This window comes from Tripterygium wilfordii, chromosome 13, assembly GCF_013401445.1.
Source record: "Tripterygium wilfordii isolate XIE 37 chromosome 13, ASM1340144v1, whole genome shotgun sequence".
NCBI classification, from domain to species: Eukaryota; Viridiplantae; Streptophyta; class Magnoliopsida; order Celastrales; family Celastraceae; genus Tripterygium; species Tripterygium wilfordii.
In genome coordinates this window covers 1018412-1033762 of record NC_052244.1, presented here as the reverse complement: position 1 = coordinate 1033762, position 15351 = coordinate 1018412, and the positions used below count along the sequence as shown (strand labels likewise).

Sequence of the window (15351 nt, the reverse complement as noted above, 5' to 3'; positions counted from 1 at the left end):
TCCATGGATGATGACTATGAGAACCTGCATGTGCGTATATGGGCCATGACTTGGATGGCATTACATTACAAAGTATGACATTTGAATGGTGCAGTCTTAATACATCTGTTTCTAGAATAACTTTAGGTACATTAAGCTTCAAGTATGTATCTATCACAGCAAACTTCAATGGAGTAATGTATCATAGATCAATCTTTGCCAGGTCGATATCGGTAAAGAACATCGGACTCAGCATCCTATGTTAACCAGAGTCGGAGCGGAGACTTGTGAGAACGTAGGACTCCTGATTAAATCTGGTGACCTCATGTAAAGCATTTGCTAAGTAATTTACATTGCCTGTAGTCACACCTGCCATGCTGCGCGAATTGCACATAGATTTGCATGGTTGAGAATAGCTACTTAGAGTAAGGATTGATGTCATTAATCATGTCGTAGATTATTATCATCAGGAATATTTAGTAATGTATTATGACTGTGTACCTTATACGTCCGTCGGGATTCATGAATATGTGGAATTCTCTCCGTAGACAATCAACCTGATCAGGAGTTAAGCCAGAGAAGAAAAACATTCCAACCTGCAGTTTTGTTAATTAATGGGTTAAATTAGTTGAATAGCACTGCTCTTAACAGTTCAAATCATATTTCAGGCGGACTTAAAAAGCCGCCCCCTAAAAGAGTGAGAGAGAGAGACGCTCGCACTACCAACCTGGTTTGTTATCTGTTCCCAATTGAGAGGAGAATCTAATTTCTCAAGGCTTTCTCGCAGATTGATCCGCATTCTTCGAATTCGTTCTGTCATGGCCTTGTAATTATCAACAATACGTATCAGAATCAAGTAAATTTCAGCTTAGGAAGGAAATAGAAGACAGGAACAGGAACTTGAAGGGATGAAAATGTGGATGCATTATTACCTTCACTTCAGTAGCCCAAAGAGCCTTTATATCTGGGTCACTTAGGATTGCTGAAACTAATAAAGGGCCAAGGACAGGAGGACTGCCATACATTGCACCAGCAATTTGCTGCATTTGACTTTTAATTGCAGCTGCTTGCTTTGCATCAGCGCAAAGAACACTAAAAGATTGAAATGCAGTAAGGGAATTGAAGTTTAGAAACCCAAATCAGAGGCAAATATAGATGGATCTACTGGAACAACATTTTTCACTCCCTTTACAATCGTAATTTTCAACCGAATTGGGCCCATTATGATTTGAGTTGCCTATGATTTACTGATACTATAAATTTAACATAATAGTGATTGGTGTGACTCACTACTAGGAAGTTCTGAACACATAAATCGAAACTAAACCAGATGAACCTCCGGATATCTCCTTGAAGGCTCTGAGTTTGATTGCCTACTGTGTTGTGTTTATTTTCATGCCAGGTCATTATTCTTAAGCCAAAATCAGTCTGTTAAAATCCCCACAAATAAAAATCCAGACTAAATAGTAACTACCTACCTAAGACAACCAATTCGTTGTCCATATAATCCCATGTTCTTTGCAAAGGATTGTGCACAGCCCACTAAATGCCCATCTTCGACAAACTTGCGGATAACTTGTGCATCCCTGTCAAGGTCTCCACTTGCTAAACCTTGATAAGCCATATCAAAGAAGGGAAAGTGATTCTTTACCTAAATTTGAAAACAGTTAATATTAAACAATGATAATCCAAATATGTGAAAGGGACAAAAAAAGCTTGGCAGAGGTACCTTGAACAGATGTGAAATTTCTCTCCACTGTTCTTCAGTAGGGTCAACTCCAGTTGGGTTGTGAGCACAAGGGTGGAGTAGGAAGAATGAACCATCAGGGGCATTCTACAAAAATCCACAAATGCAAACAAAAAAAAAGAATCAAAAAAATTTCCTTGGCTTTTATTGAAGAAATTCAATCACTAGTCCTGAGTGAAATGTCATATTTAGTGGTTTCGAAATGATTATCTCCTACCAGCCACCAAAAGCATGAACATTCTCTGTTCTATAAATTAAAAAAAATTCTGGTGCTGTCATACCTTGATATCATCCATCATTGCAGTAAAGTTCAAGCCCTTAGAACAAAGATCATAATATCGAAAGGTTCTTTGTGGAATATGAGCCTCTCTCCAAATTTTATGGTGGCTATGCAATGCACATGATTGAACATCAGTGACAGAAAGATAAATTCCACGTCTAAAGCTACTATGAATGTATGATTTTCACATAAAGCTGCTCCAATGATATTGAAGAGGATCAAAGAGGGTATAGTAGAAAATTACCATGACCAAGTTGGATCAGGAAAATATATTTGAGATTTCGGACAGAATTTCTTCTGGAACTCAGCAAAAAGACGACATGCACCAGTGCCAGAAAGGGCTTGAACTCCAGCAACCTTCGTTTCTTCTACAAAATCCGAGTCGTTCCCATAAACCAACTTAATGCTTTCCTCAACAAGCTTTGTGCTGACTGCATGAGGAATTGTCTCCCTGACAAAGCTTCACAATGTATCAGGCCATAATCTAATTTCAAACTAAGAGCAATACCTATACAGAAGGCTTGAGACTTTTAAAAAAATATATTACAACTTTCATCAAATGCAGGAAAAATTCCTATAAATTGCAAATAAAATAGCATCAGCAAAATCTTCCAGATTGAACTTTTGTGCAGATATCAGACCTTAATGCATTATCAAAAATCAAAACATAAAAAGATGTAATCAGCTTTAAATCTTATTAAGGTATAATCAAAAGCTGAAAGAAAATGAGATTAAGTTCAATCCAAATACATGTAGGTCGAAGCTGATTACCTACTATCTTAAGTCTTAAACTTCTTTTAGTGAAGTAAAAGGATTGATACAGCTAAGTTCAGATTGTCAATTTATCAACCGCCACTTGATGCTAAAAACATGTAATGATAACTGCAACTAACATGCACAAAATTGCAAGTTTTAACTCGTATCTATGACTCAGGATTAATTTAACTTAGAAACAATGCCAAAATAAAAATACTGCCAAGGGCAAAGAGCCACTTAGGCAGCCTTACTCTTGCATTGTTTCAATGGAATTGAAGTAATACCTAATTTGCAATGAAACAAGTTAGCATCAAATCATTAGCAATCAATATAATGAAGCAAACACCCCCACTACTAAAGAGACAAAGCAAACAATATAATGAACATCTTTAAATTTGGATAGCAATTAGATTTACTCCATGTAAGGTCAGTGAAATCACAGTCGGCACTACACAAATGCATTGCCAGAACATTAAGATATATGAAATCAGAAGCATTCAAGAGATGGATACTCACAAGAAATCACAACCGGCAATCTTCGCGTTGGCTTCTCTAACACACTGAAGCACAACAGGTTTCCCCTCATCATCTCTGTAAGCTCCCTGTAAAAATAGAAACACAAATTTATCCGATAATGAAAAGGCAAATGAAGCTAATCGCCGCAAACACTAAGTGTATCAAGTGCATGATCAAAGCCACGGATTAAGGATACCACTCCAAGATTGATCTTGTAGGGGCTAGTGTCAGCAAGAAACGCCTCCGTGAGGCCAGCAATGGGATCCTTGGGAGCCGGTGCCACATGGTCCCACCACTTCACAGCACTGGCTGAGCTTGACATGAGCCTACTCGTCCCCATCAAACGATAGCTCCGCATTACGACGCCGATAGTGATCATCTTTCAGTACACGATTGCTTGATTGGTTCAGTATCCCAAGTCCTTCAAAATCGAAGTGATGGTGCTTAATAAGGAAGTAAAAGCAGCAGCAATGTTTGATTTCCATGGTTTTTGTGTTTCGAGTTTCAGGGGGCTTTGGTATGTTGTTTTCTTTCTTTCCTTTTACTTATTTTCCATGAAAATAGCACCCGGAATTCGATCCTCTGTGGGTAGCACAGGCGGCTTTGACCAACCTCGACGCTGATCGGTCTACTGGAGCTGTGGTCTCCGTTGACTCATGAGTCTTGAGTCCCAAGGCAAATGGACCCAACACACACACCGAGGCCCAATCTAGCCCAAGTTAAGATTTAAGGGCTTTCTTGTTGGGCTGAAGTCAAAGCATATGCCATATGATGATATGCAATTGGCCAATTGCAAGTGATGGTCCATTATTGGCAAAACCAAAGTTTGAGAGCAAGGAACTGATGAAGTGTAGGGAAAGCACAAACTTAATTTAAAGCCCAAATTTGAGCCCACTTTAAAGTGAAGCCCATATTATGCCCAAGTTAAGATTTAGGGGCTTTTTTATTCAGTCGGCGTCTACATGGAGAGCCCAACATCCACTAGAGGTAGTGTTCCTCTTTCGCGGTTCGCTTCTTCTCCAAACTAAGAATGCTGCGACCGACTCATGACTCAACTGGTTAGAATTACCAGCGCTAATGTCTCCTCCCTCTCATCGTCTTTAACTTCGAACAAATCTGCATCTCCCTCTGTGAGTATCTATTCCTCTCTTCTTATTTTTTTGATAATCTTTGATTTCACGAAGTGCGCTACACAATATTTAATCTAATTTAAAGAAACATTGCACTGAATCCATGGGTTCATTGTTTACTAGACAAGTAATTTTATATGCATTGTCTATATTGGATTCGCGTTTGGTGTTTTCAATCTCCTGATCTGATTATTGGAATTATTTGTGCAATCTGATATACTATTGGTCCTGTTTCTCTGATATCCCTGTTTATTGCTCTTTACATTCTGTTTTGGATTTCTCTGGGACTGGAGGAGTCTTTTATTCAACTAGTTTTTGTTTATTCTGTGGGTACTCTCTCATTTGCCTGCATAAAAATTCTTAGTGAATTGAGTTTAGGAACGTAATTGCATATGGGAATTAACAAACAAACTGTTGAAGACAAACAAATTTGTCATTTCAACATGAAAAAAATTGTCTACTTTAATTGTAATCAAAAGAACTCAAGAGGTATTGTTAGTACGCGATGGATTTTCTCCTCTCTTCCGAACCAAATAGTAACTGAGGCCTCCCACAACTAGAAGAATAATCAAACTATCAATCACTCCTACCATGACCAAGATCCATTTCTTCACCTTAGGCTTGCCGTGACTCGTAGTGGTTCCTTTAGGAACCTTGACCATGTAACTCAATCCAGATGCATTTTTGGATTGTTTAATGCCTCCGACCACTCGATATATGAAGCACTCACCGGAGGAATATGAAGCTGAAAGACACTTGCAGTCATTTATGCACAAACCTACACATTCTTCCTTGCTAACATTAATCTTTTTGGGCGCATTCCTCAGTACGCTGATGACATCTGGTAATTCAAGCATCTCCACTTGACCTCCATCACAGAATTTTCCAGGAATTCCCTCACTACAATTAGAATTTTTCATGCTTTCCTTAGTCATAAGTTGGATGCATGAGCAAGAATTTGAGAAGGTACAGACTCCGTAAGGCTTACATGCTAAAGGAAGATCACATGTGGTGTTGAGTGCCTGAAATGCAGCCTTGAACTTCCCCTCTTTAGATGAGTAGAAATAGAGACCCATATTACCTGTTCTATTCTCCAGTGCTAAAAATCTTAGTGGTTCAAGTCTTTGTGAAGAGATCTGCGCGATTTTTTTATGCTTATCATTGAATAACTCTAGCCCTTTTGAACCCAATTCAACAAATGTGATGTTTCTGTTCTTGGAAGGCTTAAATTCCCAGTAAGAATAATTGGACTTACCAGAATTCAGGTACATAGCTACTTTGTCGCGTCGAATTTCAAAGGAGTAGAATGTGCTTGACTTGCTGGGAAAAGAAGTCAAGCGAGTAGCTACATTTAGCCTCTGACCCCAGAGCATTATGTCTGTTGGAAAATTGAAACTCTGCCATTTTATGAAGTTCAAAGCATCAACCAGGACTAGATTACCTGTCTTCAGTATTTGCAGTCTCTGCATCAAATGGATTGAGGGATATAAGGCAACAATGATTGTGTTGATGATGAGATAAAATCATTAGGATTATGAACAAAAGAATTCTTGAACAAGAAAGTATGATCAGGAGTGTTCTTAGTTCATATTATAACATAATTTTACCTCCACACCTTGTGCAAAAGTTCCAGTTCGCCATCCCACTTGCTGTCCTGGCCCTTTCAACTGCAAATCTCCATCTTCTGTGAGCTCAAGCACACATTTATCTGTCGTGTAGAACTGCGTATAATGACCAGAATTCCACACCTTGACATCTCCTAGAAACACTTCCAAAGAACATGAATACTTTCCATCAATGGCTTCAACACTCAATGCAACTCTAAAATTGGGCTCCATTTGGTTAGTCTCTAGCAGGAAAGCCCTTCCAGCGAATGATGTGGAGTACTCTGGACGAACTGCAAGTGTAAAATGGTAGCCAACATGAATGTCTGTCTTGCTGCAGCCATGATTGAAGAAGAAAATCAGTAAACTCAATAGATAGGGCATCATCATCAGTAACTGCAATACCAACCTCCACTTTGGTTGCTACTCTCTGGATATCTCTCAGATTTTTTTCTTTTTCGGTGCATAATTAGGATTTCCTGGCTAGAAATTATGTTAAGAAAATTAAGGGAAAGTTGGGCATTCAAGTAGAAGAAACTTTTGCAAGTCCCACTCCCCACCCACTTAAAAGGGTCTAAGCTTTCTTGTTGTTCTGTTATTCTCATACAAATGAATGCTTTTTTTTCAAGACAAGCTTTTTGGGAGAAGGGGAACAAATCCATGTCCTCAAGGTCACGGTTGTAGGGTCACTGATGCTCAAAAAGACTGTTTAAATAAATACTTGCTGAGGTACCGAAAAAGAAGGCACTAAAATAAGGTTTGTTAGGCACAGGCTGTCCATGTGAGAGTGTTTTAAGCAAGCATTATGAGCATTGATTACTTGCAGCATTTATGTTAACATTTTTTAGGCCCATTAGTTCTGCTTTTCAAATGTTAATGGGTGTTGGGGTGGGACCCAGTGCAGCTAATTTTGTCTGGTTAATTGAGTGCTAATCTTTTTGTGGTCAGGCGCAGGCCTTGTTTTGAGTGGGGTTTATCGAAATGTGCTGTGGTGAGTGCTCATCATTTGTAGCCTCGCGTCGTTTTGCCACTGCTTTTGGCATGTGCTGACACTGCCCTTACAAATGAATGACGTATTTTGTTATATGTCAAAGTGTCATGTGTCAAATGTCGTTCTTTAGGCCATATAAAAAACAGTTTTGGTCTTTAGCAACCAACTTTTCTTGCACCAGAAATTCACCTTAGACTTTGGACCCCCAGAAGAAGGTCCATCGAGACCATAAACTCAAATACATATGGGCCTAATAGGGTCCAGACTCCAGATTCTACAGGATAGTGAGGTCTACAACGGATCCCCAAATCAGTGAATACAAGCTGGCCCAAGGTAATGGTCGTCCTGCGTAAACATTTTAGGAAATGGCCTATGGGATTGAAGGGGTAGCCCAGTGATAATAAGACCATGATCCTGGGTTCAAATCAATGGGATGGGGAGGGGAGGGGAGGGGAGGGATTTGGGGTAGGGGTAGGGGTAGGGGTAGGGGTAATGCCTTATGTACATATAAGAAAAAGAAACATCGTAGAAAATAAGGGCTACGATTGTCTTTGGGAGCAAATTGGTTTAAGGACCTCGAGGTGTCTTGTGAATCCTAAACCCAATTCAATCTTTAGTTCACAAGAGTTTCGTCCTTTAGTTCCCTCATTTTCTTAGTAAAAGTAAACAACTCTCGTGCACAAAGTTCACTCAGTGGACAGTTCGGGAACATATAAGATGTACGTAGATTTAACCTCATATAATATGTGGATAAACTGTTTTCAAGATTTAAACCTATGACCTCTAGGTTGCACCCTTACAACTATTCCATTGGGCCACATGGGAAATTGAACCTATGACTTATAGGTCCCTCATTTTCTTAGTAAACTCTCAAATGTTTTGTCCGCCTAATTTCTGCTCCTTTGGTCTTTCATATATGTAGTTTCGGTTGCATGAAATGGCTAGAAATTATGTTGTTCTTGAGTAACCAACTCTTCTTCAGATCTGCTATGATATTTAGTATCTGACCTTCGTTGGTTTGCATCCTTTATTTTTAGATATGGCTGTCTCTGAACAGATCTGATGATTTTTTTTTCCTCTACATCTTCATTAGTTTGAGAGACTGGTATACATAATATATATTACTACCCATCCTTTTATATTAATAACTTTCTCAGCTTCTATTATTGGGAAGTCTGATTGATGGATCTTAAGACTGTAACCCTTTGAGAGATTCTTCACCCAACATCAAAAAGGATCTGGGTTTTCCCTTGCTGTTCCTTATTCAAATTGTTTCTTTTGCAGTAGTAATGTGTCAAATTGTTTCTCTTGAAGTGAATTGTAGTTTGTAATTGATGGTTTTCCTGATTTGCTTTTCTCTGAATGGAAAACGATCCATGATCCTCTTCTTATGTTTATATTATTGTAAGCATTATAATGCAGGATAAGTCATGAAGACTAATGGATATAAAATTGGAGCCAGGTAGACTGACAGGCCATCATTATAGTGAGCGGCAAGATAAGATCTCATAAGCTTACAATAATTTCCATAAAATGGTAGGTACGTCCTCACTTATGATCTGAAGTGTATTTTATTCGTTGCACAAACATCAATCTTAATCCATCGGTTGCTTTACCTGATAAGTGATAAGTTTCTTCCTTTTAATATGATTGTCCGTCTCTTGTGGAGTTTGTTCCCTATGCCAATGTCTATTATGAGCAGTTCTATTACTTTACTCAAATATGTGGAAATCCTACACGGCAACACATTCAATCGTGGAGCCTAATCAACCCACGATGTTGAAACCCACCTGTCTTATATAACTCCTTATTTTTTGTTCACTAATCTCTCCCTCTCTCTATCTCTCTTCACTAATATGTGAAATATTGCCTCAACTTGGAACTTCTTTATTAATTGATTAGTTTATGGTGCTTAAGTGGTATGTGGCTGTTATTTGATTGTAATTAACCCAAGTATTTGGTTCCAAAACATGGATGAATTCATCCTAAGTATCTAACCAGGTCCATTGGCTTGAGCTTTGATCTTGTATCTGGCCTTGATTATTGGCTAAATACAACAACTATTTTCGGGTTTATTTGTTGGGGAGAAACTGATCTGATTTGTAGTTGTTGATGTTTATACCGATCGATCGTATAATAGAAGTTCTGATTAATTTCATTAAGTTTCCTTCCTATTAATCTAGAAGTTCTTCAAAGACAAATAAATAATTCAGTTCCGATCAAAGCTAAAGATTGTAAAAGATTTTAATAGTCGGCACACCAATCTAGAAATTGGTTCCACAATTAATGTAGGCGGAAGAATTGGGGGAAAAAAAACTGAGCTCCAATTCTTTCTAAAAAATCGTGTTAAATCTTGATTTTTATAAAAATAACGTTATTTTTAGTGTTTAGGATTTAAGATTTACAATTTCGTATTTATAAAATTTTATCACAAAATCTATTATATTATAACTTTATGAACACCAAAATACTCACTAACATATTTTAATTAATGATTTAACGTAGTTTTGATGGAGAATTGGAGGCTCCCTATCCCAATAGTTTAATTCAGTTCATCCTTTTTTTATAACCGTCTAGAGAATTCTAACCAAACAGTTAAAAAAAAAAAAGAGTTGAGAAATATGTTTTTCATTTGTTTTATTTACCTTGTTCAGTGGGGTCTTAGGAATTTCTCGCGGGATTGGATATATTATCCAAAGTGTTAACTCCATCGATAAACGTGTTTGATCAAAATTCAAAAGAATCCAAGGATTGGTATCAATTTTGACAACTCCAACATTTTCAGTCAGTTTGCCTTCTTGTAACGTCCCCTGGCTAATTGATTTAAATATCTTCATCCCGTGATTTTTCGTCTTCACAAAACCTACTACTTTGGTCCACAATAATTCCTAAGTTATTATTATGTGGAGTCTGACAAAATTGATTGCCTAATATATGTTCCGATTATTTAAACTATTGAATGGGCACCAAAAGAGACTATAATTATACTGATGGTTTATTTATTTATTTATATATTATCTGCAGTGACAGCTCATGTGGGATATGTGAATATCACAAATTCACTTGAATCTTATCCATCCAACTCAGTAACGGATTCATTGGCTTATGTCAACTTTTGACCACTGAAAGATACTCAAAGTTTCACTTTGGTCATCCAAATATCAAATGTTCCAAGTTGGTCATCAAAGATTTTTTTTGCTACACTTTGTTCACTCGAGTAGATTTAGGGAATTCTAGGCAGTCAAACGTTCGACGTGACACATTGATCGTTATTGCACCGTTTAATATAGCCTAGGTGGCATTACGGCGTTAATGGGAGTTAAACGTTGCTAACATGAAAAACTTTAATAAAAAATTAAAAGACATAAAATCAAATACTGGTTTCTTTAATATAAATATTTATTTAAAAAATAAGAAATGCCCACATGGGTCCCGTCATTCTTCCTCTCCGATCAACATCTATCTCATCTGAACCTTCCCCTTTGTCGTCGGGTGGTGGCGCATCGTCTCTCTACACCAACCATCAAACCATTGTTCAACTCAGATTGAAGATACAATGAATACCCAGTTCAAGAACCCAATTCCTCAAACCCATATTCTCAAGAAATACCCAGTTCATCATCGTGGAATGAGATTGGGTGTCTCTTCACCATCGCTATCACAGGCTTCTAGCTGAGCTCACGAATCAGAACGGAGTTCAAGAGACCTATTTGAATCTGTCGTTTGAGTGAGCAACTTGGTTGCAATAGAACTCAGATCTGTCGTGGCAATAGAAAGGCGTTTGGTTTTGTTGTTGTATTGATCTTGTTGGTTTTGTTGTTTGAGGCTGTTTGTTTTGTTTCTCTGGGTTGTTTGTCGGGGATGCAGCCGAGGGAAGGGCCATGGAGGTCGGTGGTGGAGGAGAAGAAGTTGACCAGAGTGAGAAGGGAAGAGAGAGTGGTCGAGCTATGGATTTAGTTGTAGAGATAATTTAGGGCGTTCGATGAAACATGTGTCTAGGTCTGATTTTGCCATTTGGATAAAAAATAGTTATTTTTCATTTTGGATTTTGTCAGCCCACATAAGGAAAAAAATAGTTGGAATTAACAGTCAAAGTGACACATCATTTGGTTGCTGCCCAGAATTCATTAAATCTGATCGAGTGTTCAAATTGTATTAAAAAAAAATTTTAAGTAACTATTTGATATTTGGGTGACTAAAGTGAAACTTTGAGATTCAGTTGTTCATGCACTGGTTGTGGAGGTCCCATCATATTATGGGCCTAATTAAGAAAAGTTAGGGCCGTCAAGGCAGGCCCAGTAATTTTGCGCAGAGTCGCAGACATGAGGGCATGTTGTCACGTGTAAGTTATTTCATCACGTGTCTCGTCCTATATAAGTGTCCATCCTGGCGGTCTTTTTAATATCGGTCGCTCATACGCTCATACAAACAGAGTCCTACATTTTCGGCTTCATCTCTGCAAACCATAAACCCCCTCTCCGAACAAGGTGTGTTTTCGAGGGGGAGAGAAGCACCGAAAAAGGAATGATGCAGAGTTTTGTCGCGAGGAGGTTATTACTGGCGGCAAATTCTCTGCGCACCGGACGCTGTTTCTCTCAGGTAGCACAGAAGGAGGCTTCGATTCAGGAGAATGGCGTTCCCGTTCCGAAAATGCCCTCGTTCGATTACTCTCCGCCTCCCTATACAGGTCCCTCCGCCGAAGAGGTCTTGGCCAAGCGAAGAGAGTATCTCAGCCCTTCATTCTTTCACTTCTACTCTAAGCCCGTGAGTCTCCGCCACAACCGCTCAATTCTCTCTCTCGAGTGATTCTCTCTCTGTTGATCATTCTCTTGATTAATTGCAATCATATGATAAACGTTTTAATAATTGATTGAGATTCGGCTTTTTAATATTAATATCTGATGGGCATGACGATTTAATTTCATTAATTAATCATTTAGCGGGGCAATAATGGAGGATCTGAATTTGACTGTTCATGACGTAAGATTTGTGGTGTTTCGATTTCCAAGTAAAAGTGGTCGCCGTTTGATTTGAATCATTAGTTAATCGTGGTGTTTTCTCTGTTTGGCAGCTCAACTTGGTAGATGGGAAGATGCAGTATTTGTTCGATGAGAACGGCCGGAGATATCTAGACGCCTTTGGAGGGATTGCTACGGTATGCTGCGGCCACTGTCATCCCGATGTGGTCGATGCTATTGTCAACCAAACCAAGCGCTTGCAGCACTCCACAGTCCTCTATCTCAACCACGCCATCGCTGATTTCGCCGAGGCCTTGGCCTCGAAGTTACCGGGAAATCTCAAGGTACCATTTATTTGGCTGACGTCACATATTCAAATGGAAAGATTTTTATTTTTGTATATATGTCCAATTACTACATATATAATATTGTATATGGAAATATTAAATATTAGCACATAAAGTTTTCTTTATACAATAATCTGAGCTGGCTTTCAAGAGTACCATCTATGTTTATATATTGACAGAACTTTGATATCTTGTCCATTCTTGCAAAATATTAGCTAGTTTTTATATTCTTCTAGTTTAGTTTATTGTAACTCGCAAAGTTGTCACAATTTATCTAATTTTGGGCAATTATGATCAGATTGACATTTTTCAAGTTTGTCCAGACTGATTTATGAAACTCATCAAGCCAATAATTTTATCTTTCATCTGGCCATATTGTGGTCTCTCGTGGTGTTAGTTGCACGTTCACATCAGCTGTCTCTGCTTGCAACAAAAACAATTACTAGTACTCATTCAAAAGATTAGGATTTTTAACACCATTTCAGGTAGTTGGTATTGTGATTTTTTGAGTAGATATTCTCGTTTATATTGAATATTTGTGAATCCCATCTTGCTGAAGATATATGTACTTGCTGTAATGGTATATATACGACGACTAAAATTGCCGCTGCTGGAATTGATAGGTGGTGTTCTTTACGAATTCTGGGACGGAAGCAAATGAATTGGCAATGATGATAGCAAGGTTATACACGGGGTGTCATGATATGGTATCATTGAGGAATGCTTATCATGGGAATGCAGCCGGGACTATGGGTGCCACTGCACAGCGTATCTGGAAATTCAACATTGTACAGGTAAAATTTTCTGTTCGAAAATGAAGTCATAATTTTTATTTTAAGTACGACAATGTTTTCGTATGAATTAATGACTCTTTTTGAATGGAAACTAGTCGACCCATGAGAAACCTTGGTCTTGCGCTATAACAACAAGTGAATTAATGACTCTTAATGCAAGCTTTGGTTATGATTATGACATATTTGCTGCTTCTTGTTTTATGCAAATGGAACCATAGGATACTAGTAATATTCTATGTTTTGTTAGTACTTAGTAATATTCTATGTGTTTGTTAGTACTTAGTAGTGGAGCTTTGGGCTTGTAGACCCTTTGAAAGGGGGACTGTTTTGTTCTAGCTCTGATTCTAATGACTGACATGAAAATGATATCCAATAAAGTGGCTTTACCAAAAAGTTAATGTAGAGCAAGAAAGGACAACTTATTAGTGCTGATTTGGAGCCATGTCCACCGTCAAGTTTGCCAATAAGTGACATCCAGCATGATTGGCCCACTTACCATAACATCAGAGCCAGCTTTCTCCAACCTCACCAATCATAAAACACCACTTCTGTTGAGCAAAGCCTGACAATTTTCTCATAATGATATTTATGGCTTTTGAATACTCAATACAGTGCAATATTAGAATTTTTACATGGTTCATTAGTTAACTTCTTCATTTTACTTGAGTAACCTACAGAGCGGAGTTCATCATGCCATGAACCCAGACCCATACAGAGGGATGTTTGGATCAGATGGAGAGAAATATGCCAAAGATGTGCATGATCTTATTGAGTTTGGAACCTCGGGCAATGTCGCTGGTTTCATATCAGAAGCCATACAGGTAATAATGCATCACAGTTGTATTTCTTAAGACGGTTGAAGACACATGATATATGTTCTGTTCTAATTGGATGTAATTTTTACAGGGAGTAGGGGGCATTGTAGAATTGGCCCCAGGTTACTTACCTGCTGTTTATAAGACCATCAAAAATGCAGGAGGCCTTTGCATTGCTGATGAGGTACAGGCTGGGTTTGCCCGCACAGGAAGCCATTTCTGGGGTTTTGAGGGTCATGGTGTCGTTCCTGATATAGTCACAATGGCAAAGGTTAATAATACTCTTAGTCAATTCGATTTCTGATTAATACACTGAAATTTTCACACATAAGAAACTTGATTATAAGCCTTTTTGAGATGTTTTCTTTAATGGTAATCGTAGGGTATTGGAAATGGAATTCCTCTTGGTGCTGTGGTAACAACCCCTGAAATTGGTGAAGTTCTTACTCGTCGGAGTTACTTCAACACCTTTGGTGGGAACCCTGTTTGTACTGCTGCAGGGCATGCTGTGTTAAGGGTTATTGAGAAAGAAAAGCTTCAGGATAATGCATTCAAAGTAGGATCTTATCTGAAGCAACGACTTGTTGAACTCAAAGACAAACATGACAGTAAGCTTAATTTGCCCCTTCATATTTCTACATTCATCGGGCATTCTCTTGTACACGAACTTATTGTGATATCCTCTTCTGAAACATATTTTGTTATTTCCAGTAATTGGAGATGTGAGGGGAAAAGGACTTATGCTTGGAGTTGAACTCGTGACTGACCGCAAACTGAAAACTCCAGCAAAAGCAGAAATTCTGCATGTAATGGACCAGATGAAAGGTTTGTGTTTCCCTCTTTCAATGTCAGTCCATATATGATTCAGTTTTTCTTCCATCTGCTAATAAAGCTCAACTCTTGTATTATTCCAGAACTGGGCGTATTGATCGGGAAAGGAGGATTCTATGGAAATGTATTTAGAATTACTCCTCCTCTCTGCTTTACCAAGGAAGATGCAGGTGGGTTTTTTTTCTTTTTCTCGAGTGACTAATGAAAGGCTTCCTTCTTTCTAGTATTGTAATTGTGTATCCTTTGGTGACAGATTTCCTTGTTGATGCGATGGATTACACAATGTCGAAGATGTGAAGAAGCTGGCTAGTTAAATACTATATAGATCAGGTGATGTGTTGTGCCTTTGATCTATTGCGTGTCTTATATGTGATGAACATAATTTATCTGTTAGGGTTTCTTCTTCTGTGAGTTGCTACTTGGGAAACGATGAGCCAACATCTTGTTGCCTCTCGTTCAATAATTCTCTGTAATGTTCAATAATTCTCTGTAATGTCCATGCGCATAACTATCTATTTACCTCGAGACTTCCCAAAAATTTCAAGGAAAAACGTGCAATATATACATATATATAAAAATATTTTCCCGTTTAATGATACTGAA

At 38.2% G+C, this 15351-nt stretch overlaps 3 protein-coding genes across 6 annotated transcripts; 1 reads left to right on the top strand and 2 right to left on the bottom strand.

The window, feature by feature from the left end:
• Nucleotides 1-39: 39 nt before the first annotated feature.
• LOC120012778 (aspartate aminotransferase, mitochondrial-like) lies at nucleotides 40-3741 on the bottom strand. 2 transcript variants are annotated; one of them, XM_038864268.1, is made up of 10 exons: nucleotides 3475-3741; nucleotides 3279-3364; nucleotides 2251-2466; nucleotides 2008-2113; nucleotides 1709-1813; nucleotides 1458-1630; nucleotides 912-1071; nucleotides 707-802; nucleotides 481-575; nucleotides 40-356 (listed from the first exon to the last, which is right to left on the bottom strand). In XM_038864268.1, exons 1-10 carry the CDS (start codon nucleotides 3655-3657, stop codon nucleotides 242-244), a joined length of 1335 nt encoding a protein of 444 aa, XP_038720196.1. In that variant the 5' UTR covers nucleotides 3658-3741; the 3' UTR covers nucleotides 40-241. The 2 variants fall into 2 exon arrangements, with proteins under 2 accessions (XP_038720196.1, XP_038720197.1); XM_038864269.1 differs by having other exon boundaries at nucleotides 2251-2457; nucleotides 3475-3736.
• A 514-nt stretch (nucleotides 3742-4255) lies between these two features.
• On the top strand, nucleotides 4256-15351 carry LOC120013516 (alanine--glyoxylate aminotransferase 2 homolog 3, mitochondrial-like). 3 transcript variants are annotated; one of them, XM_038865350.1, is made up of 10 exons: nucleotides 4256-4408; nucleotides 8426-8539; nucleotides 12075-12305; nucleotides 12932-13102; nucleotides 13780-13923; nucleotides 14009-14188; nucleotides 14300-14525; nucleotides 14629-14742; nucleotides 14832-14918; nucleotides 15002-15351. In XM_038865350.1, exons 2-10 carry the CDS (start codon nucleotides 8537-8539, stop codon nucleotides 15043-15045), a joined length of 1200 nt encoding a protein of 399 aa, XP_038721278.1. In that variant the 5' UTR covers nucleotides 4256-4408; nucleotides 8426-8536; the 3' UTR covers nucleotides 15046-15351. The 3 variants fall into 3 exon arrangements, with proteins under 3 accessions (XP_038721278.1, XP_038721277.1, XP_038721276.1); XM_038865349.1 differs by having other exon boundaries at nucleotides 8413-8539; XM_038865348.1 differs by lacking the exons at nucleotides 4256-4408; nucleotides 8426-8539 and adding an exon at nucleotides 11427-11767.
• On the bottom strand, nucleotides 4867-7422 carry LOC120013515 (G-type lectin S-receptor-like serine/threonine-protein kinase SD2-5). The gene is made up of 3 exons (XM_038865347.1): nucleotides 6422-7422; nucleotides 6016-6305; nucleotides 4867-5871 (listed from the first exon to the last, which is right to left on the bottom strand). Exons 1-3 carry the CDS (start codon nucleotides 6672-6674, stop codon nucleotides 4891-4893), a joined length of 1524 nt encoding a protein of 507 aa, XP_038721275.1. The 5' UTR covers nucleotides 6675-7422; the 3' UTR covers nucleotides 4867-4890.